Source organism: Lagenorhynchus albirostris, chromosome 7 (assembly GCF_949774975.1).
Source record: "Lagenorhynchus albirostris chromosome 7, mLagAlb1.1, whole genome shotgun sequence".
NCBI classification, from domain to species: Eukaryota; Metazoa; Chordata; class Mammalia; order Artiodactyla; family Delphinidae; genus Lagenorhynchus; species Lagenorhynchus albirostris.
Genome location: NC_083101.1, coordinates 102558371 through 102580235, shown reverse-complemented (window position 1 = coordinate 102580235; position 21865 = coordinate 102558371). Strand labels below are relative to the sequence as shown.

Here is a 21865-nt window from a genome sequence, read left to right as displayed (position 1 = left end):
GTATAAAATAGGTAACTAATGAGAACCTACCGTACAGCACAGGGAACACTTCTCAGTGCTCTGTGGTGACCTAAATGGGAAGGAAATCCAAAAAAGAGGGGATACGTGTATACGTATAGCTGATTCACTTTGCTGTACAGCAGAAACTAACACAACGTTGTGAAGCAACTATACGCCAATAAAGATTAATTTTAAAAAGCTAGCAAGGGGGCTTCCCTGGTGGCGCAGTGGTTGAGAGTCCGCCTGCCGATGCAGGGGACACGGGTTCGTGCCCCGGTCCGGAAAGATCCCACATGCCGCGGAGCGGCTGGGCCCGTGAGCCATGGCCGCTGAGCCTGCGCGTCCCGAGCCTGTGCTCCGCAACGGGAGAGGCCACAACAGTGAGAGGCGCGCGTACCGCAAAAAAAAAAAAAGGCAGCAAGGAACATCAGGAGTTAATTCAGGAAGGAATATAATCAAGCAGTAAACATGTTTTAAAATATCCCAACCACATTAATAATCAAATAAAAGCAAATTAAGGCAACTACAGGAAGGTAGATGGCTCCAGGAGAGTACCCTAATGCTACTAGCCTTAAAAAAGTGTATGTACCCTTTAACCCAACAATTCTACTTTTAGGAATGTATACTTGGGAAGTAATTGAGTTTGCCTGAAGGTTGTTTATTGGAGCACTGTTTATAATTGTGAAAAATTAAAAGCATTCTTAGTGTCCATTAGGGAACTCATTAAATAAATAACAAAACACCCTTACACTGAAACACATTTTAGATATTAAAAGTAATGCTGTGGATGGACATTTAATTACATGAAAGATGTTGGTGATTTTTAAAAAAAGCTTAAAAACTGTATGTACAGTATGGTCCAATTATATATATATATATATATATATATATATATATATATATATATATATGAAAAAGAGTAGTTGCATTAAAAAACCCAAGGTATGAAAGCCTGCATACCAAGGTGTTAACAATGGTGGCTTTTGGATGTTGATATTATTATTTAATTTTGTTCATTTTCTTTACTTATATTTATTATTTTCTAACAAAATGAAGTAATTTTAAACTAAAAATTAAATGAAGAAAATATATAAGAAATTAGCATCACACGTTTAAATGCTGAAACAGCACACATCGGCAATCTTGATTCTTTAGGTTCAAAGAAAGTATTTCCAGATGAAGCAGTGAAACTTCATCCTTCTCGCCTTTGAGAAGGAAGGACCTTGGGAGGCAGTTAGGGGTGAGACGAGTAGGGATGCAGGAGTATACGCTCTCACAGTCAGAGAAGAAAACAGAAATACAAACACGGTTCAAGATAGCTCATGAGCCTGGTCACTCTCCCTAAACACTTCCACTTTGAGGTTCCTGGGCCAAATGCGACTAGGGTTGGTGGAGACAAGCAGCTGATGTTATCCAAAGAGGGGACCAGACACCACAGGAAAGGGATGGGTGGTCTCTTTTCTGGTCCTCTCAGCTAGCAGCCGCTAACATGTAAAGCTAATTTACAACCCATTGGGAATCTCAGACCAACAGCTGGAAAGGCAGTGGCTTCCCCTGGTGACTGAAGATGGGGCTGGGGCCTCCTCCAGGGAGCCTGCAGGATCGTGGTGGCCCTCTCCCTGCGAGGCGTTCCAGCCAGCCTGGCCTCAGAGCCACACGTTGTGAGCCCCTTGGGAATCAACTCCTCCAGTCCCAACCAGTGCTACTACAGGAAGATGCTTCAGAGACCACTGAAGGCTGAGACACAACACTCAGCTCCGTGGTAGGTGGAAAATATCACATTGATTCCAGAGGAAAGGGAAACCCTGAACCTAGAGGGTTTTAGTGGGGACGGAGTGAAATTCCGGGATGGGATGGAATCTAATAGGAGGGGCAGGGGACTCAGCCACAGGACCTGCTTTTGGATGTGGGCTGTGTCATCCATGTCTTGTTTGTCCTTTTGTCAAGTCCCCTAACCTCTCTGAGCCTCATTTTCTTCATCTGTAAAGCTCTGGTGCTAATTATACTGTGACCCATAGATGTTTCCCGAATTTGGCCGAGGATAAGAATCATGCTGGGCCCCGCTCCAGACGTATCGAATTGTACTCTTCTGGGAGGGTCTGAGAATCTGTGTTTTAAACAAAGAAATGAGTTTGGGAAACCTGAGTCCTGCTCATCAGGCTGCTGCAGTGACTTCCTGGCTTGTAAAGTATTCGACAACATGGGGCAGTTCTTTTGAGACTGAGTCATTACACCACAGACACAATAATAGTATTTACTCTTCGGTGGAATCTTCTAGAAAGAGACTCAAAAAGCAGGAGGTAGGAAGGCAGCGTCCAGAAAACCTCCCCTCCCTCAGCCGCCACCCCACCACACACATCTTATGGTTCCTGGTCCAACTGTTGATGGTTCCTGTCTCCAAGGAGGCACCACCACAATAAACCCAAGCCCGTTAGATGGAACTCACCTGGTATAATTAGACAAAATGCAGTAATCAGCTTCCCACAGTTGTTGCTGCCAGGTACAGCACAAACAACACCAGGGCTCTGAAAAGCAACACGTCTTCTTCACACATGTGACTCTGCAGGTCTATTTTCCTCTGACTACGATTTGCTAAAGTGCAGCCTGCTGCTGCAGAGTCAAGAGATCCACCCCAGAATCTAGCTCGTCAGGAAAGGTCCCATTGCCTCTGTCTGGTCTGAGACCTAGAGATGGTACCAGCCGAGGCTTAGTGGGGAAGAGATCCCCTACACCCCTTGCAGACTCTTCTACAAAAAACTGGCAGTGCAGAAATATAATCCTGGTAGGGGCACCCAATGGGACCATGGTTACTGGTTGTTCAGTGTACTTCTTGTCTGTCTTGAGGATGCAGGGAGAGAAAGTCTGGAACAAGGCATTTGGGGGTAGAATTTCCACCGTCTACAATTGTAATACCTGTACCATCCACAGAAACCAGTGAAAAATCATGATGCGTGAGTGGAATGGCAGGTCACTGAGGGTATGGGGGTAGATGGGCACAGCTTTTCAGTATCTTCCTATGACCTTTTGCAGAGTCTGGGTTTCACATTTGATTGCTGGTTAAGTTCGGATAGAACTTATAAGAAAAAAAAAATGATGCTAGTACTTCGGTGATCACGTCTGTCGTCTGTTGAGCACGTAGGGCCAGGCTGTGTCTTTTGAGCTCATATAATCACCACCTATTCCCGTGTTAACGGTTCCATTCGTATCTCAACTTTATAGATGAGGATCCTGCTGCCTAAGGTCACCAAGCTAGGTCCAAACATAGCAGTCTTATCCCAAAGTCGTGCTCTTAACCACTGAACTGTGCTACTTACCAAGAGTGTATAGCTTCTTCGAAGAAATGACGCTAAGACCATCATTTGGCTTCATCCGGAGTTTTACTTGGCAAATGCCAGTGGCCTTGGCTCTTTGGCCGTTACTCTGAGGAAGTGCACGGGAGACAGGCCTCGCCAGTGAGCATGGAGGGGGCTCAGAGGATGCCTTACCCGTGCCCTGGTGTTCCAGATTGCTAAATGGATATTTCTATTTCAGCGTGATATGTAGGCTTAGAGCCCATGAAGCGCTTTGAATTCCCTAGAAGTCATAGAAATTATCCTCTTCATGAATAACTGAAATTGCAGAAGGCCAAAAAAGTATGAACGCCACTTGGTTATTAAACTTGAGACAACTTAGCATTGGAATGGAAGTCAGGGACACAGGGTTTAGAGGCCTGAATTTGAGTCTGAACTTGCCAGCAAATCACCTAACTATTCTTCACCTTAGTTTTCTAACCTAAAAAACAGGAAGATACCTGTCTTACTGGGAGGATGAAATTACGTAGACATGCAAATGTATTTTGTATAGGAATATACAGACATGAGCAAAATTTACTGTTCCAAGTGTTTGGCTGTGGGATACAGAGCTCCTGGGATGAGTTCTTGGTAGCTTCCTTCCTCACTGCTGTTTGATCAAGGGCGGACTTTGTTTTGCATGCCTTCTCTTCTGTAAAAGGTGGCTTCTTCTTGAAAGACCCACCATATCATGCCTTTCATATCTGGGTCAAGATTAGAAATCAGGGTTTTTAGGTGACAGAGAAGGCCAAGGCAGCCCGAGAGCATGGGTGCTGTTTGCAAGTGGGTTGAAGGGGAAACAGGTTTTCAAAGGAGAGGCCGACAGGGCCCAGCTGGCCCAGGTGCAGGCTCAGGAGCTGCCTCCCAAGGTGTGCACTGAACTTAGAAGCTGACAAAACACCCTGGCTATGGAGAAACAAGTAGAAGCCAAAGGATCCACGTCAACTCCTTCCCAGAACAATTCTTACGTTTTACTTTTTTTTTTTTAACATCTTTATTGGAGTATAATTGCTTTACAACGGTGTGTTAGTTTCTGCTGTATAACAAAGTGAATCAGCTATATGTATACATATATCCCCATATCCCCTCCCTCTTGTGTCTCCCTCCCACCCTCCCTATCCCACCCCTCTAGGTGGTCACAAAGCACCGAGCTGATCTCCCTGTGCTCTGCGGCTGCGTCCCACTAGCTATCTATTTTACATTTGGTAGCGTATATATGCACATGCCACTCTCTCACTTCGTCCCAGCTTCCCCTTCCCCCTCCCCGTGTCCTCAAGTCCTTTAGCACAAACAAATGCATTTGATTTCCCTGTTCATTATTTGGGCGAAAGCATTAATCAACAAGAAAATGGCCCAAACCTGGCAGCAGTTGGGAGGAGAAATGGGAGGCCTAGATGTTTCCACAGCCCTGCCGCCCACATCATACCCTGCACGGCTTCCTCCCCGAGGCTGGGCACGGGCCGTGGGGTCCTGCTTCCACTGAGCCACACTGCACAGGTGTGCATGCTGGATGGCAACTGTTAATAGCTCACTCACTTCACATTTCTTCTTTTTTTTTCTTATAGCATTATCCTGAAAAAAAATCTCATTTAAGAAATGAATCTGATTTTTAGTTAAAAATACCCAATTCGGATATCATAAAGGGGCCCAAGTACCAGTTGTTCCTGGTTTGCACTAGAAACAGGTTGCATGAAGAGCCCTCCTGGTAGCCTGTAGCTTTACTGAAGTTAAAACTCCCACTGCCTATAAAATTCAGATCCATCATTCAGCTGAGTCTGAGGAATGATGTCTCCGTTGGAGACCCCAGAATAGGGGGCTGTTGTTTCACTAGAGACATCACAGCCTCTTAATGGCCTGGTAGTCTCAGCTATAATATTCTAAATACACATTACAGAGAGCAGAGCATATTCATAACTGCTCCGTGGTGGCATTTAGATTTACCCTTGAAATTTATTTTTAATTTTTACAGTTGTCTCCTTAACCATGTATATTACTCCCTTCTTCAAACAATCTGTCTTGCTGCAGTTTTTCTTGAAACCAAAGCGTAATTAAATATTAAATTAATATTTCATTTAGAATTAAATATCAAAGGCTTCCGTCTAATCTTTCTCTTGTGCACTGCTATTTCTCACCTTGTGTTCTCATTCCTGTATCCACAAAGGCAGGTACCACCTCTTAATAATGTGTTCCTCTATTATCTTCTTTTTTTTTTTTTTTTTTTACATTGGTGACACTGAACCTTTGCTACATTGAAACAAATGGATGTAGGGAGAGATTTCAGTGTAGCAAAGGTTAAAGACAACTTAATTCAACAGCCCATGGCCTCAACTCCACCCATCTCCACTTCTCAAGGAAGAATTTCATGGCACCAATTAAGTAATAGTCTTAGAATCATATAATGCAAGAGCTTACAAGGGGTCTTAGAGGCCATTTAGCCCAACCTTTTGTTTTTGCAGAGACATAAACCCAAAGTCCACCTGCCCTTGAAGGTGGTGTGATTGGTCAGAGTTAGGAATTAAGGCATCCCAGGAAAAGGCCAGCTTTATCTCCACCACACCATCAGATGCTATGAAACTATTTAACTTGGGAGCATTATAATGCCAATGGAACATAGCCTTGAATCTTGGACACCTGAGGAGTATGGCAGAAGGCAGATGAATAGATGAGAAAATTGGAAGGATTGGGAGAGAAAGAGAGGAACGAAAATCATAGCACAAAGAAGGCAGACCTCACAGGAATCAATACGTTAATATCAAAGCACTTTGAAGTCATAGACACTGAGGGAGGAGCAGAATGGAGACATCCTAAAGGTGGCATGAGGGCAGGAGCTAGTCTGTGTGCATGCAGATTCCTCCCCAGGCAAACAAGGCTGTTTTACTCCTTCCTGTCCTGTCAATAGAGAGTAACTGTCTGACCAGAGCCGTACGGAGAGGTGTTCCTCATGCATGTTTTCTCCTCAGCCTGCACATCAAAGTCCATCTTTTGATCTGGCAGTCGCGTTCCATAGATTTTAGTTTTCTTGAGCAGGATTCTTTTTCCATTGCTTTCTTTATTCTTGGAGAAGGTTGGAATTTAGAGTTAGGACTGGAGAGATCCTCTAGTTCTGTGGACTGAACCCCTTAGTGGCCCGTGGTCTCTGTGATAGAAGTGAAGATCCTTTGCTGCAGATAAATGCACAGAGCTGCAGACACACAACTAGGCTCGGACTTCTAGACTTTTGTCGGCCTCTTGATGGCCATCCATAGACTCTGCAGTGTCCTAGGCTCCAACTGAAGACTTACTAGTGAGGAATGCTGCAACCCAGGCCAACATCCCAGAGTGGCAGCCTGACAGAACACTCAGATCTCCCTCACCCCATCATCTTCTTGGTCTCCTCTCCAATTTCTGTAAAGGAACTCAATCGGCCCTTGATATTGCCACCTTTGCGATAAGTACTTCTCTTGGTCAATGGCAGAAATGACCACCTACCTACAAAGTCAACACTGTCTTTGTTGAGGTTTGACCAGAACTCTAACCAAGGGTCCCCTTTCCATGTTAGCCAGTGTTCCCTCTATTTCTGGGAAACAGAAGTAGAGGCATAAGCTGGGGTAAGCATTATATTCTCTCTGTGACTCCTCTTAAGGAAAAACAATCATGTAGAATTTATCCATCTCACCAACGCTTTGGGAAAATTAATACTGAGCAACAGCCAGCTTTTTTTTTTTAAATGAGTGGCTCCCAGTAGATATTTTTAGTTAAATACTATTTACTTATAAAAGGAACCCTTCACACATTGCTTATAGTTTATATCTAGTCGTTGGGTCCGAGATACGTAAGTAACCTCATATATTATCCCTGCAATCAAAATAAGAAATGACACGTGAGATCCAAGCTCTCAGGAGAAATATTATGAAATCTCAAGGTATTGATGAAAGTTTTTCCAAGGCTGATCCAAAGGGGATTTAGATTCTGTGGCAGTTGAAATGTGTATTATTAAACTCCTTAAGCAAACCCGAATGACTCCCAGTGGAGGATTAAGACATTCTATGTATAGCAAAGGCGAAATTCTCACGTCTGAGTTTTCTCTATTGAATTCCCCCTTGATTAGCTTCTGTAATATTTAACTTCATGCCATGCCATAATTATTTAATAAAAGGTAAATATAAATTATATTTCAGTGGGGATATGACCTTTTACCTTCATGTTATGTTACTAAAGAAAGACATAGATAAATAGAGCCTATACATTGAAGCATATTTTTAATTTACTGTGTCTTCGCCTTGCCAGCATTTCTCTATGTCCCCGTCAGCCAAGGGGTTGGCAGGACTTCACACCATCCCCGCACTCCACGTGGTAGCAGAGGCTGTAAATTCACACCGATGACGGCAGCTCATGATCTGGTTGGCCCTTAGAGACGGTCTTGGTGCTGGTCTCGGGCACCTCATTAGCTAATTGAGGTTTACTTGGCTCACACCAGGCCTGAAAGGTCGGAGAACACCCAGGGAGAGGGGAGGGGGCAAGTTGGGACTCAAGGTGAGGCCGAATAACTGGTGGGATGCGACGTGAGTTTGGAACCAGAGTAAAAGTTGTCCAATGCAATCCTGATGTTTTGAAGGCTGAACCCTTGAGGGACTGACTGATTTTTCCTCTTACAGTTTGGTGTTGAGTAAACGGTTTGGACTTCATGATTTTTACTTCACAATAGCACTTAAGTGGCATGGTGTGTGTGTGTGTGTGTGTGTGTGTGTGTGCGCGCACAGGCACATCCGTGTGATTATTCCCTGTCCATATACATATACATGACGGTGTGTGTGTCACTGTCTTTCTCATCTTGGATACACACAGAACCATCCACAGGTTATGCCTGTGAAGTTTGGCCGGAGCCTCCAGAAAACACTCAACATGAGAAATAGATGAGTATGTCTGTTTTGCTTATTCAGTTTAAAACGTGAATTGCTAACCCAGTGTGGTCAGGAGAGTCTGCTATTTCTGACTTAGGTGGGGAGCGAGGAGGGGAGGGAAGACAAGATGAACCAGACATCACCCTTGTGTCCTGGGGGTTTTCATCTAACAGGGACAGCGGTGGGTACCACTGTGTGATAAAGTCTGTGAGAGAGAAAGCCTTATGTGTGCCGATTAGAGCCCAGCTTTAGCAGATTCCTTTGTGAGCAGCAGTAAGGACCCAGGAATAAGGAGGTTAGTGGCGGCTAAGGGTGGACCGCTAGAGCTCTAGTGAGAGGGAGCGAGAACCTGTTACCCATGCAGATGGAAGAGAAGGGCCAAGGACAGTCATGGAGACAGCGGGGACCTTGGGGAGGGTGGCTAGATTCTCTGCCTTATGGGATATTCCCGTACTTTTTGCTCAGCACAGTGTGAGTATACCCATATTTAAAATTTCCATTTTCTGGGCTTCCCTGGTGGCGCAGTGGCTGAGAGTCCGCCTGCCGATGAAGAGGACACGGGTTCGTGCCCTGGTCCGGGAAGATCCCACATGCCGCGGAGCGGCTGGGCCCGTGAGCCATGGCCACTGAGCCTGCGCGTCCGGAGCCTGTGCTCCGCAACGGGAGAGGCCACAGCAGTGAGAGGCCCGCGTTACCGCAAAAAAAAAAAAAACAAACAAAAAACAAAATTTCCGTTTTCTCCATGTAAGAAAATCAGCATCTTAGGTAATGAAATGGTGCATATTTGAGAAAAGATGAGGCTATGATTGATTTAGACCATTTTTTCACTAAGTCTGCTCACCCCGCAGCACTGGGACGCTGTTTGTGTTTGCTGATTGATACCAAATGGGGCTTCTCTCACCCTCAGTGTTCTGGGCAGGGCTGCACTCTCTGATCTGTCCTTTGCTAGAAGCTGCGGAGGGAGCCTGGGGAGGGGTGGAAGGGGGTGCAGGGAGTAGGTGAGTGGAAGCAGAGGGTAGCATGGCCACTTTCAACACTCTGCCCTTGGCCAACTCCAGTCCAGTAGCGAAGGACAGAGGGGTAGCCTTTGGCCCGGGGGCTGCTGGCATATCTAGCGGGGACTTGGAATGACATCTCTGGTTCTACAGCAGAAAAGGTGAAGAGCACAGGCCTTGAAATTATAGAATCCAGGGTACAGATCCCACCTTTACTGCCTGGAGGTGCATTTAAAATGGGGATAAAATCCATGTCTTAGGGTTGTAATGAGGATTGAATGAGCTAATATATGTAAAAGGCGTTAGCATAATGCCTGTAACAAAGTAAAACCTTCATTCTAACAGAGATCGTAACAATTTTCATTATTGAGTATTATAGTCACTAAAAATCCTACTATTAAAGAAAAAGTCTTCAGAAATTGCTGACATTATAGTGCTAAGTAGAGAAAAAAAAAACAGTTTACGGAATGATTCCAATTATACACACAGCTATTCTTACATGTGTTTCTGGGTAAGATGGTAATCTGAGTACAAGTGTTTAATCGGCCCCCATCCCCAGGATATATTGGAGAATATTTTCAAGAAAACATAAAAATAAGGGAAATCTGGTATTCGTGCGTGAAGCTAGGCTGGTCTCATCAATATGCCAGAAATTTTGTGCCATTGTGCTGATGTGTGCAGATGGGGTTGTGTTGGAGGATGTGTGACATTCCGCTCGTGGGAAAAGAAGAGCTGGGCCAGGAAATAATGGGGGAAACCCTGACAAAACCTCCCAGATCCCTCCCCCAGTGAGAACAAGCGACACAGCAGAAACTAGATCTTGAATGGAAAGAGTACACTCAACAATTCCATGTCCAGAGAAGTTGTCATTAATATGTGAGGAAAACAGAAAGACAGTATCTTATTTCAAGGGCCCCGACAGAATTCAGTTCTTATTCCTACTGAGGTAAACTGACTGCTGGAGAACTGATCAGTGAGGAAGGCAAGAAAGGAAAAGTTATGGTACCACAGGACCACTGGTCAGAAGAAAAAGCGATTAAACATATAGTATCTGAATTATTGTTAATATGATGACAAAGCTTAACATAAACATGAAAGTTAATGTCTTAAAGGGACAGATCATAGAAAATCTAATAATAGGAATATTAGCTGAAGAGGATGAACCATCAACAAAAATGTAGAAGTACAGAGAATGAGGTGGGGAAATTAAGGGTAAGCAACAGTTTTTTTTTTAATATGTGGAGGGGCTCCATAGACTCAATTAGGAAAAATAAAATACTTTTATAGAAAGCCAGAGGGACTATTTTAAATTAAAATAGGATGTGCATCTTCCTAATCACTAGAGAAAAACATATACATTAAAAACCTATTAGACATACAAGGAACATGTGGAAGGATAAATTTATAGCAGCAATTATGTATAAAAGATGTTAAATAATATGATCAAAAAGATACATTAAATAATACATTGAAAGCATTTCCCGTGGAACACAGACAAGACTAATATGAATTCACAAAAAACTTAATACATTTCAAAAGGCAGATATTCTGCCGGCCACCTTTTTGAATCCAGTGCAATTAATTAGAATAAATAATTAAGAGTTTAATACTCAATCACCTAGAAATTTTAGGATATTCTCTTTGGAACTAAAGGAAGACAAAATTAGAAACAGGACTATTCAGAATGTTGTAACAAAGTTGGTGCGGGGTGAGGGACTGTGTGGAGAGTCATAAATAGAAGAGTAGAAATTTTAAACAAATACTCTATTAGATTCCATGCTAAAACATTTAAAATCTTAATGAAATGCATGATTTCTTGATGGCTCATGGCCATTCAGTGTGAGTAACATGAATACTACTGGGGTAGTAGTTGGGGTATCTTGAAAGGGAGGAATCTATGGGTCATCCAGGTGGACATTTCCAGCCAATACTTGGATAAATAAGGCTGAATCTTGGGCAAGCTATCTGAACTGGAAGTAAAGATTTGTCATAGCATGTGGCCTGACATGGGAATCCTGGGGGCACTAATGAGGTTGCTGAGGAAGAATGTATAGGCAAGCAGAAGACTGCCTTGGCAACAAGAAGCATCAGACGGACAGAGGAAGCTGAGCAGTCCTCAAAGTAGGTTGCGATTGCCTGAGTGGAGCGGCAGGGGTGAAACAGGGCAGCGTGCATTCAGGAAAACCAGTGAGGGCTTCCCTGGTGGCGCAGTGGTTGGGAGTCCGCCTGCCAATGCAGGGGACACGGGTTCGTGCCCCGGTCCGGGAAGATCCCACATGCCGCGGAGCGGCTGGTCCCGTGAGCCATGGGCGCTGAGCCTGCGCTCCGCTGCGGGAGGGGCCACAACAGTGAGAGGCCCGCGTACCGCAAAAAAAAAAAAAAAAAAAGAAAGCCAATGAGTTGAAGTATTTCCAGCAGGAGAGTTTTTCCAGTGTCAAATGCTAACTTGAGTTTAAGGTAAGAATGGAAAATTTCCTCTTGGTTTGGCTAAGATGTTATTGGTGACTTTGACAAGAGCAGTTTCACAGGGGTTCTTTCAAACTTTGAGTCAAGAGATAATATCCATGCAATATAAGTTTTATAGTGCATAGGATAAAATATAGAAAGCTTCTCAATTTATTTTTTCAAAGCTGGTATAAAATAAAATTTCAGAAGCCAACAACACCATGCACACTGTCCCAGTTACTAACATGGGCACACAAATCCCCAGCAACAATAATAGTAACAGATGCGTGTTGAGGGCTTAAATTGTGCCAGGCGCTATTCTCAGTAATGTAATTGATTTCATCCTCCCACCAGCAACCATAAGAAAACAGTAACAAATTGTATTCAGAAGTATACTAAGCAAATTATATACCACATCCATGAGTCAAGGATTAATTGTGAAATATTGAGAAATCTACTCTAAAATACAATTTAAATTGGTCGAGGGAGAAAATTCATATGACTGTAATTTCCTAAAATTCTAAGAAGTCCTGATAAAAGCCCTTATCAAAACATGATAACTAGGGCTTCCCTGGTGGCACAGTGGTTGAGAGTCTGCCTGCCAATGCAGGGGACATGGGTTCGTGCCCTAGTCCCGGAAGATCCCACATGCCGCGGAGCGGCTGGGCCCGTGAGCCATGGCCGCTGAGCCTGAGCGTCCGGAACCACAACAGTGAGAGGCCCGCGTACCGCAAACAACAACAACAACAACAACAACAAAAACATGATAACTAATATCTATCTCAAATAGCCAACATCACATTTGGTGCTGAAGTGTTAGTGTCATTCCCACTTTAAAGGAAAAAAAGTCATCTTTTCAGACACTTTTTGGGAAGTTTTAGCCAATACAAGAATGGGCTTCAGAGAACTAAACAGAATTAATATACTTATCAAAAGGAGACAAAATGATCATCACATATAGATGTTCTGAATGTACAAACCTAAGAATGAACAGAAAAAATAAGTACATCTGTCAGGGGTTTGGTTACAAAATAAGAGACAACTACTATTGGTTAAGATCTTTTACCTGCAAAGAACTGTGCTGGGGGCATGCTGCACATTGTTTCGTTTAATTTTGACAGCAAACCCATGAGATGGATTTTAAACAGAAGTTCACAGAAGTTAATGGCGGAGCTGGAATTTAAACCCAAGATCTACTTGACTCAAAAGCTGATTCTCTTAATGACTATAGTATATACCACCACACACTCCCCTCACACACACTGCCTGTGCAGACACATAACAACCAAAGTGTTTCTAGGTGCTAGTAAAACTCTTAGAAAATATGATGAGGGAGTAATCATATTCACAATAAAATCAACAAAAAGTGAAATACATAGCAAAAAATGAAAACCAAAAATCTTATTACCTGTACGATGAACAGTACACATTTTACTGGTGGACCTAAAGAATTCGTATATGTATGTATAAGCAACACCCCCCCCGTGTGTGTGTGTGTGTGTGTGTGTGTGTGTGTGTGTGTGTGTGTGAATGTGTGAATGTGTACTTGCCAGATCTTGCAGTTGGGATGGTCTTTCTACCTGTAATACCTAAGGACAGATTTGGACATAATGTTGTAACATGGTGACAGAGTGTTAAAAGTATTAATATGTGAAGTGTTTTTACAAGTAAAAAAAAAGGCCTAATTCTCAATAGAAAAGAGTGCAGAAAGTATTATAAGCAGTTCATAAAAGAAAAAATTAAAATGATCAGCAAGTATAAGAAAAAAATGTCAGCCTCACTGATGAATAAAGAAATGTAAGTTAAAATGACCACATGCCTTGCTGGAGGGAGTATAAATTTATATGTTCTTCTGAGGAGTGGTTTGACAGTATGTGTGAAAGGCCTTAAATATAAATCATAATTTTTTCTCTGGTAATTCTAATTCTTAGAATTTTCCAATCGAAAGAATTAAAGTTATGCACAAAGGATAATTTTTGCTCTGATTTTTATAATAGTGAGAAATTAGGACCACGTTAAATGCCAAACATTAGGAAGCCATTTAAATAAATTATAGACCATGTCATGGAAAAATATGCAGGAATTTTAAATAATGTTATAAAAGAATATTTAATGACCTGGGGGAAAATTTGATATATTTTTAAATGGATAAAAAGTAGGTTATGGAATGGTGTGAATAGTATGCTCTGAATAATTTTAAGTACGTGTGTGTGTTTAAATCTTGGAGGATATAAGCAAAAATGTCAACCCAGATCATCTCTAAAATGGTGAGATTATGGATGATTTTATCTTTGCTTCTATATTTAAAAATTTAAATAATTTCTTTAAATAAAAGGTGTTGCTTTGAGAGTTCAAATAAAAGAAAAAATATTTATAAAACATATACGCAAAAAGTAAGATTGGGCTTCCCTGGTGGCGCAGTGGTTGAGAGTCCGCCTGCCGATGCAGGGGACACGGGTTCGTGCCCCGGTCCGGGAAGATCCCACATGCCGCGGAGCGGCTGGGCCCGTGAGCCATGGCCGCTGAGCCTACGCGTCCGGAGCCTGTGCTCCACAACAGGAGAGGCCATGACAGTGAGAGGCCCGCGTACCGGAAAAAAAAAAAAGTAAGATTAAAAAGGAAATACACCCTCCTGTGTTTACTGCTGCCTAATGGGAGTGCAGGTGATTATTATTTTACCCTTTATATCTTTTTTCTTTACTTTGATCGTGTATTAATTTTAAAACCATAAAATATAAGCAACAAAATTTTAAAAAGTAAAGGGGGAGAGGAAAGAAGGATAAAGGAATCAACCCCCAAAACTCTTTAGCACAGTAGAAATGCCAAAATAGGTTCTTCATTCATTCATTCCCTCACTCATTCATTTTACAATTGCTGACACGAAGTGCCTATTATGTGCCAGGCTCTGTCTCCAACAATGAGAACACAGTGGCAAAACAGAATAAGTGTGAATTCTGCTCCTATGGAACTTGGCAGTATCTGGTGAAGCCTGACATGAAGTGAATGTATGTGTAACAAAACATAATTGAAAATTCTGAAAGTCTGTTATGCATAAGAAGAGAGTTTTATGAGAATAAACTCACAGAAGGTTTATATATGTATGAACGTAAATATTTAAGAGCATGATTAAGAAAAAGTGATGTTTAGGAGAAGAATTACTAGATGATGAAGGTATACTGGGGAAGGAGGCAAAGAGGGAAGAAGGGAAAAGCATGTAAAGGTACTTTATCGTCTTCCGAAGAAACTGGGATGGGATATGGTTGATTGTGTAATGTTTCTGATTATTTGGGAGTGAGCAGAGAATGATAAGTGTGTGTACTTAAGGCAGAAATGATAAAATAATTATAATAATCCTGAAATTTGGAGACCTTTCTATTACCCATGGCAGACTTAATTAGAAGCTTTGCTTTATGGCCAGTTTATATACTCAAAAAGAAGACTTTTGTTTTTCAGCATTAAATGAACCCACCATAGACTATGGCTTTCAGAGACTGCAGAAAGTCATCCCAAGGCATCCTGGAGATCCTGAGAGATTAGCTAAGGTAAAATGCTTTGGAAAATGACACGTGAAAAACTTCTTGGAGAATTTCAGCAAACTTAGATAAATCTAGCGACTTAAGTCTCTTTAAAATTAAATTAGGCATTGAAATTTGGCTAAGCTGGAGATACAAGATGCGCATAAAATATCTACTAACTGTGAACTATGTTATGGTCAATCTCTGAGGAAATATGAAATCTGAAAAGTTGGGCCTATGAAACAAACACACTACAATTATTCAGCTTATAAAACATTGCCAACTTTATGAAAATAAATAATTATATAATTGCTTAAAAGTATAAGTTCCCATTCCTTTGTATTTAAACGTAATTTTGTTTACCCGTAATTACAGGGACATAGTAATCCACAATCAAGTATTCACTGAAGGCCTAGTACGTACACAGATATTTAAGGAAGTGGAAAACACATCCATATATAATTTCTATGAAATGTATCTGTTTCAAATGAACTTGCTCACAAAAATTATATAGTGAATCTGGCCCATTATTTTAGCTTTCTTTATTTAAAAATATGTCAGGGCTTCCCTGGTGGCGCAGTGCTTGAGAGTCCGCCTGCCAATGCAGGGGACACGGGTTTGTACCCCGGTCCGGGAAGATCCCACATGCCGCGGAGCGGCTGGGCCCGTGAGCTGTGGCCGCTGAGCCTGCGCGTCCGGAGCCTGTGCTCCGCAACGGGAGAGGCCACGACAGTGAGAGGCCCGCGTACCGCAAAAAAAAAAAAAAAAAAAAAAGTCAATTTATTAGGTATTAATTAATGAGAAATTACGAAATTTTAACATTTTATTTACATTTTAAGTACATACATTATAAAATGCCATGTTCTCTTTTCTGTAGTGTGAGTGAAATTCAAGTACAGCAGTTGCTTCTGCATAGCACCTTTGTTTTCCTCTTGGAAAAATCCCCAGCCCCACCATTAAATTAGATGATATCTAGAAAGTAGGTTAATAGCAATTTAAAAGGCTGTTAAAAACAGAAGGTGGAAAAGACAAAATGAGAGGAAAGGGATTACTGATTACTAATTCTCTCTGGTTAAAGTGAACAGGGGGAAATATTACTGAAAGAATTCATCTTTATTAGAGTAAAATTTTGCAGAAGGCATTGCCAGGATAATTTCAGTACTCTGGACAACTCCTTGGCAGGCAGCTAAGCTCAGGTCAATCAATCATTTTGAGACTATTTGGTTAATTAGAATACCAGATTTTTTTAATGGAATGGTCTGTAAGTAGTTTTTAATGGAACTCCCATGACGTTATTAATTTTAGCCAACTTTACCCTTAATTTGGTTGTGTTTTGTTTTGGTAGCCAAGCTATTTGTGGAGCCCTTTTATCGAGAAGTATTTCACATAGATATGCATTTATAGGGGGATTCATACGTGTGATCATAGTCTACCTGTCAAACCAAATATAGGACCTCTTGGCTAGTTACTTACACTTTAGGGGGATGCCTGGACTTTCGATTTTTATACGTAATTTTCCTTTGTGTTGGCCATTTTGGGTTTTACCTTTGCTTATATCCCACCCTTTCTTTTCTTTTTCTAGGAAATGCTGTTGAAAAGAGCTGCAGATCTGGTGGAGGCGCTCTATGGGACACCACACAATAACCAGGTTAGGTGCTCCCATTTTGCACTCTCTTGAGTTCAACTCCTATTGCTCGATAAAAACATTCACCTCAACCTGCCACTTTGTAGGACATCATTTTGAAGCGTGCCGCAGATATTGCTGAAGCCCTGTACAGTGTCCCCAGGAATCCCAGCCAGATCCCAGCTCTCTCCAGCTCTCCGGCTCACAGTGGCATGATGGGCATCAATTCTTATGGCAGCCAGCTTGGGGTCAGCATCTCAGAGTCAACACAGGGAAATAATCAAGGTACTACCTTTCTCAGAGTCAAAAGGCAAACATCTTATACATTTAAAAGGCTGGTTCTGCTGGAGTGGAAGGAGTTAAAGCTTGATTCTTATAAGAGTGTGTCCCAGGGCTTCCCTGGTGGCGCAGTGGTTGAGAGTCCACCTGCCATCGCAGGGGACGCGGGTTCGTGCCCCGGTCTGGGAAGATCCCACATGCCGCGGAGCGGCTGGGCCGGTGAGCCATGGCCGCTGAGCCTGCGCGTCCGGAGCCTGTGCTCCACAATGGGAGAGGCCACAGCAGTGAGAGGCCTGCGTACTGCAAAAACAAACAAAAAAGAGTGTGTCCCAGATAAGCAATGCAGTCATTGGATTATCTCAACATTAGGTGTATTGTTAGACTTTGAGCTCTTTAGGTACCTGGCAGAATCCTTTAACTGGAAACATTTAAGTATTGTGAATTTAGAAGAGTTTAGGCTTACTAAAACTAGATTTACGGGTATTGTTTGAATAAAATCTACACTTCTGCTATTGTGGTCATCAAACTGAATAATGGAAAGGAGCTGAGTTATTGCTATTCTTGTTAATTACACCCAAATTCCTAGTGCCAAGGGTGAATGGCTTAGTTTGGTAACTTCTATTTGTGTATTATCTCATATATATATATATATGCAAATGTATACAAATATATAAATACAGCAACACAGTTAACAGTGCTTCTACACGTAAAGCATATTGAGTAAAGGTTTTTGTCATTGAGGTTGATTTTATTAAGGTGCTAAATTTATCATAAATCATGTTTTAAAAGGAGTAAATGTTTCTGCTGATGTACCTCACCTTGGGATAGTTTTATTTCTAATTCTATCATCCATTGCAAGGGAATTCCTCAGTCTCATGCTCAGGGTGAGTTCTTCTTACAGAAAGATGGGTGGGACATATTATTACCTTTTTTTTTTTTTCCCCTAAATTTGGGTCATTTCTTAAATAGCTTTAGAGACAGTTATCCTATGTGGTTATTTCAGGATAGATTAGGTGAGGTCTCTGTGCTGGGGTTTCAGAAGTGTGGGGAGGACTCATCCCACTCTGGACTGGATCTCCGTGCATTCAATTGCGGATGCTTCCGAGTCTTTGGTCAAAGAACAGCCCATTTATTTATTTTTTTAACTTATTTTTTTAAATTGAAGTGTAGTTGATTTACAATGTGGCATTAATTTCTGCTGTACAGAAAAATGACTCAGTTATACACATAGGTACATTCTTTTTTATATTCTTTTCCATTATGGTTTATCCCAGGGGATTGGATATAGTTCCATGTGCTCTACAGTAGGACCTTGTTGTTTATCCATTCTAAATGTAACAGTTTGAGTCTATTACCCCCAAACTCCCAACCATCCCTTCCCCTACTTCCCCTCCACCTTGGTAACCACAAGTCTGTTCTCTGTGTCTGTGAGTCTCTTTCTGTTTCCCAGATTGGTTCATTTGTGTCATATTTTAGATTCCACATATAAGTGATATCATATGGTATTTGTCTTTCTCTTTCCAACTTACTTCACTTAGTATGATAAGCTCTGGTGTTATCCATGTTGCTGCAAAGGGCATTATTTCGAAAGAACAGCCCATTTAGATGAACTTATCAATGCATTTTAAACGAAAATGTTCCCCACCCCACCCAGCAGGGCATGGTAACAACTTCAGACTTCTATAGCTGTGATCTTCAGAGTGCTAGTGCCTCTTGAAATGTTATCAGGATGCCTTTTCCCCATCACACCCAGAAAAGATGCTATGTTATGTTAAATTTGGGAAACACTAGGTTAGCAAAGTTAAACCGGTTTATTCATTCTCCAGGCCCTTCATATACGAATCTTCAATACGCTACGGTACGCACCATCTGCCAAGCTTTATTTGACCACAGAACGCTTTTCTCAGTGATACCCATCAGTATCTCAGAGGGCTCTAGCGTTACATGAAGTAGGATTTGGGAGATGTCACTGCCGTTAGTCATTCACTCCTTGGTGTGAGTTGGAGATGTTGACTGCCAATGGGAAAGAGGAGGAAGGGGGGAATTACAGGGATATGGTTTTGTGCGAGATGGGAAAGAGACAGGAAGGTATAAAAAGTCTGAAGACAAACTGCAGACTTTTCCACTACAGCCCACAGTCAACTTGGAATTCTATAGACTGGGGGCCATGTGGACCTATGCTGCCATATTTGCCATATTTGGTCTGTGCTGTGTGTGTGTGTGTGTGTGTGTGTACGTACGTGTGTACGGGTTCATTTATCTGCGCTTTCTCTCTGTTGTCCAGGATACATCCGCAACACAAGCAGCATCTCTCCGCGGGGCTACTCTTCCAGCTCTACCCCTCAGCAGTCTAACTACAGCACCTCCAGTAACAGTATGAACGGCTACAGCAACGTCCCTATGGCCAACCTGGGTGTCCCAGGATCTCCAGGATTTCTAAACGGCTCCCCCACAGGCTCCCCTTATGGAAGTAAGTGCCCTGTCCATCCCTCCAGCTCTCCCTGTCTCTCTATCCCTGGGTTTTACTCTTCAGCCTTTTGAGGGAGAGTAGCATTCCAGCATCTTACTGACTCACGGAGGAGTGGTCCTTCCTGCCTTTTGTACTTTTCCTTTAGTGGACTTGGGCTCATCTGGTTACTCAAAGCTTTTCAAGGGAGAGAAGAGGAGTGAAACGATTCCCTTTTTACAGGGAAACAATAGATGTGGCTTGTGTAGACGAGAGCAAGGAATTAAGATTCCAACTCAGTTAACATTCTGTACACTCTTCATTAGGCACTTTCAGATGTAGTGTTTCATTTACTCTTCACAAGAATTCTCTGAGGTCAGTATAGGCAAGGAAGTTTAGGTGTCCAGCAGTTAACTGACTTGTGCAAGATCAGACAGCTAGAGTGGAGAAGGACAAGAATCTGGACACAGAGTTGATGACTCCAGCTTATTCTGTGTAACACACCATCTCCCTTTTCACTTTGTTACATGGCTCTCCCCTCCCTTACGTACCTCCAGAGAGACGGAACTTGACTGCCGGTGACAGTGTAATATATGGGGACAGAGGCTCTTAGTCCTAATCTGTGGGCTAGCAGCAAGCTAGACGTTCTAGGAAGTTACGAAAGCTCGTTCAGGTGGCTTTGGGGGCTAAGCTGGGACCTCGCACAGTGAGGCCAGGAGCCTCAGAGAAGATGAGGCTACTTAGGGACTATTTCAGGCTGGGGGAGAAGCCACCGTGGAGAGGCTGAGTGATTGAGCGGAGCGTCCTTGAAATGCTGTACCTTGCTGCAAGGCTCTGCTGCCCAGAGCGGTTCCCTCGTGCCAGGAACAAGGGGGAGTCAAGGCCATTTCCACCGCAGCTCGGGAAGTGGTGCGAAGGGTCTGGAGGCCACTGCTCTCAGCCTTTGGGCCTGTGGTTCCCTGGGGACACACATCCAGGAGTTACTTCTGGGTTATCTGTTCAATTCATTACACTCAACACTCATACTAAGTGTGGTGAAGATATAGTAGCCAAGCAGCAGAGGTTGGTTCTCCCAGGACAAATCTCGTTGCTGCAAAGACATGCGTCCTTCATGGTGTCCTGTCAGATGGCCAATTAGATCAATGAGATCAGAGGGACCAAGGAAAACAAACTGTTGCTTGCTTTATTTATTTATTTATTTACTTACTTACTTACTTGTTTTTAACCTTCTCTTGTTCCAAAAATGTTCTGGGGGAATACTAATAGTCAGATGGGCAGCATGAAAGTGTAAAATAGAGACTATAAGAAACATAAAAGAAAAAAATATGTATCAGAAAATAAGATGAATCCAAGGGTTAGAATGGATGCCGTCTGGTCTATCCAAGGGAGTCATTAATTTGGTTCGGAGGCTTCCAAGATGGTAAAGCAAAGAGACAAACACTATTTGTTATAAAATTTTATGTCCACACATTATTAGTAGTAGCAATAGTAGCAGCCGCTCAAGAGAAACCTGATTTTTCTGTGGCTGAGACCTTGGCGAGATTTCTCCCATGCATCCTTGTGGAGAGGGTACCCTATGTGCAGAAGGGACCACATCTTCAATAGCCCCTGCAAGTGATACAAGGACAAAAGAGCCATTGTGTAAATAATGTCACATGATAACGGTCACAACAGTAAGAGTAATTTACAGCCACATTCTACCTTACAGCTTAAAAAGCATGTTCACACATAGAGTCCAATCAGATCCTCACAACCATATAATATGGATATAATAATCATAATAATTTATTATGTATATAATTTACATGTTTATATATTTATTAATATAATTTATTATACTAGTATCATCATCATTTTCCCTTCTAAGATATGAAGGGTTATTAAATGACTTACTCAAGGGTTCATTGCCAATAAACAGTAAAAATGTGGCTAGATCATATGTCGTCAGATTCAGGATATCATGTTTTTAAATTATTCAGTAATATTAAAAATATCTCATGTCTTTATAACACATTATTAGGCTGAGCCGTATGAAACCACCTCTTCTTTATTTCCAAAATGTGTAATTTCATATGTTCAATCATACATACATGGTTGAACCATGTGAAATTCTCATTTTTGTAGATCAAAAATGGTTAATATAACAATATAGTGTTTAGTGTGGTGATGGGTGAGGGAGAGAGGAAAAAAAGACAGGAAGGAGTGGGTGGGGTGTGGGTGGAGAGACAGAGAGAAAGAGAGAGACAGAGAGAGAGTGAATGGATGAATGAAATTGCCCATCTGGTGTGGATGGCTTGATGTTTCTTACTAGATAATTCATTCGGTAGAAAGGGACACTTCCCACTCCAGCAA

The 21865-nt window shown here is 42.1% G+C and overlaps 1 protein-coding gene across 1 annotated transcript in view; it reads left to right on the top strand.

Moving 5' to 3' along the window:
- EBF2 (EBF transcription factor 2) overlaps positions 1 to 21865 on the top strand; it is a 193828-nt gene that overhangs the window by 157742 nt on the left and 14221 nt on the right. The window contains exons 11-14 of the mRNA XM_060155686.1: positions 15103 to 15191; positions 16747 to 16812; positions 16896 to 17073; positions 19352 to 19537. Of these exons, the coding sequence (XP_060011669.1) occupies positions 15103 to 15191; positions 16747 to 16812; positions 16896 to 17073; positions 19352 to 19537 (519 nt within the window). The remainder of the gene's footprint in view (positions 1 to 15102; positions 15192 to 16746; positions 16813 to 16895; positions 17074 to 19351; positions 19538 to 21865) is intronic.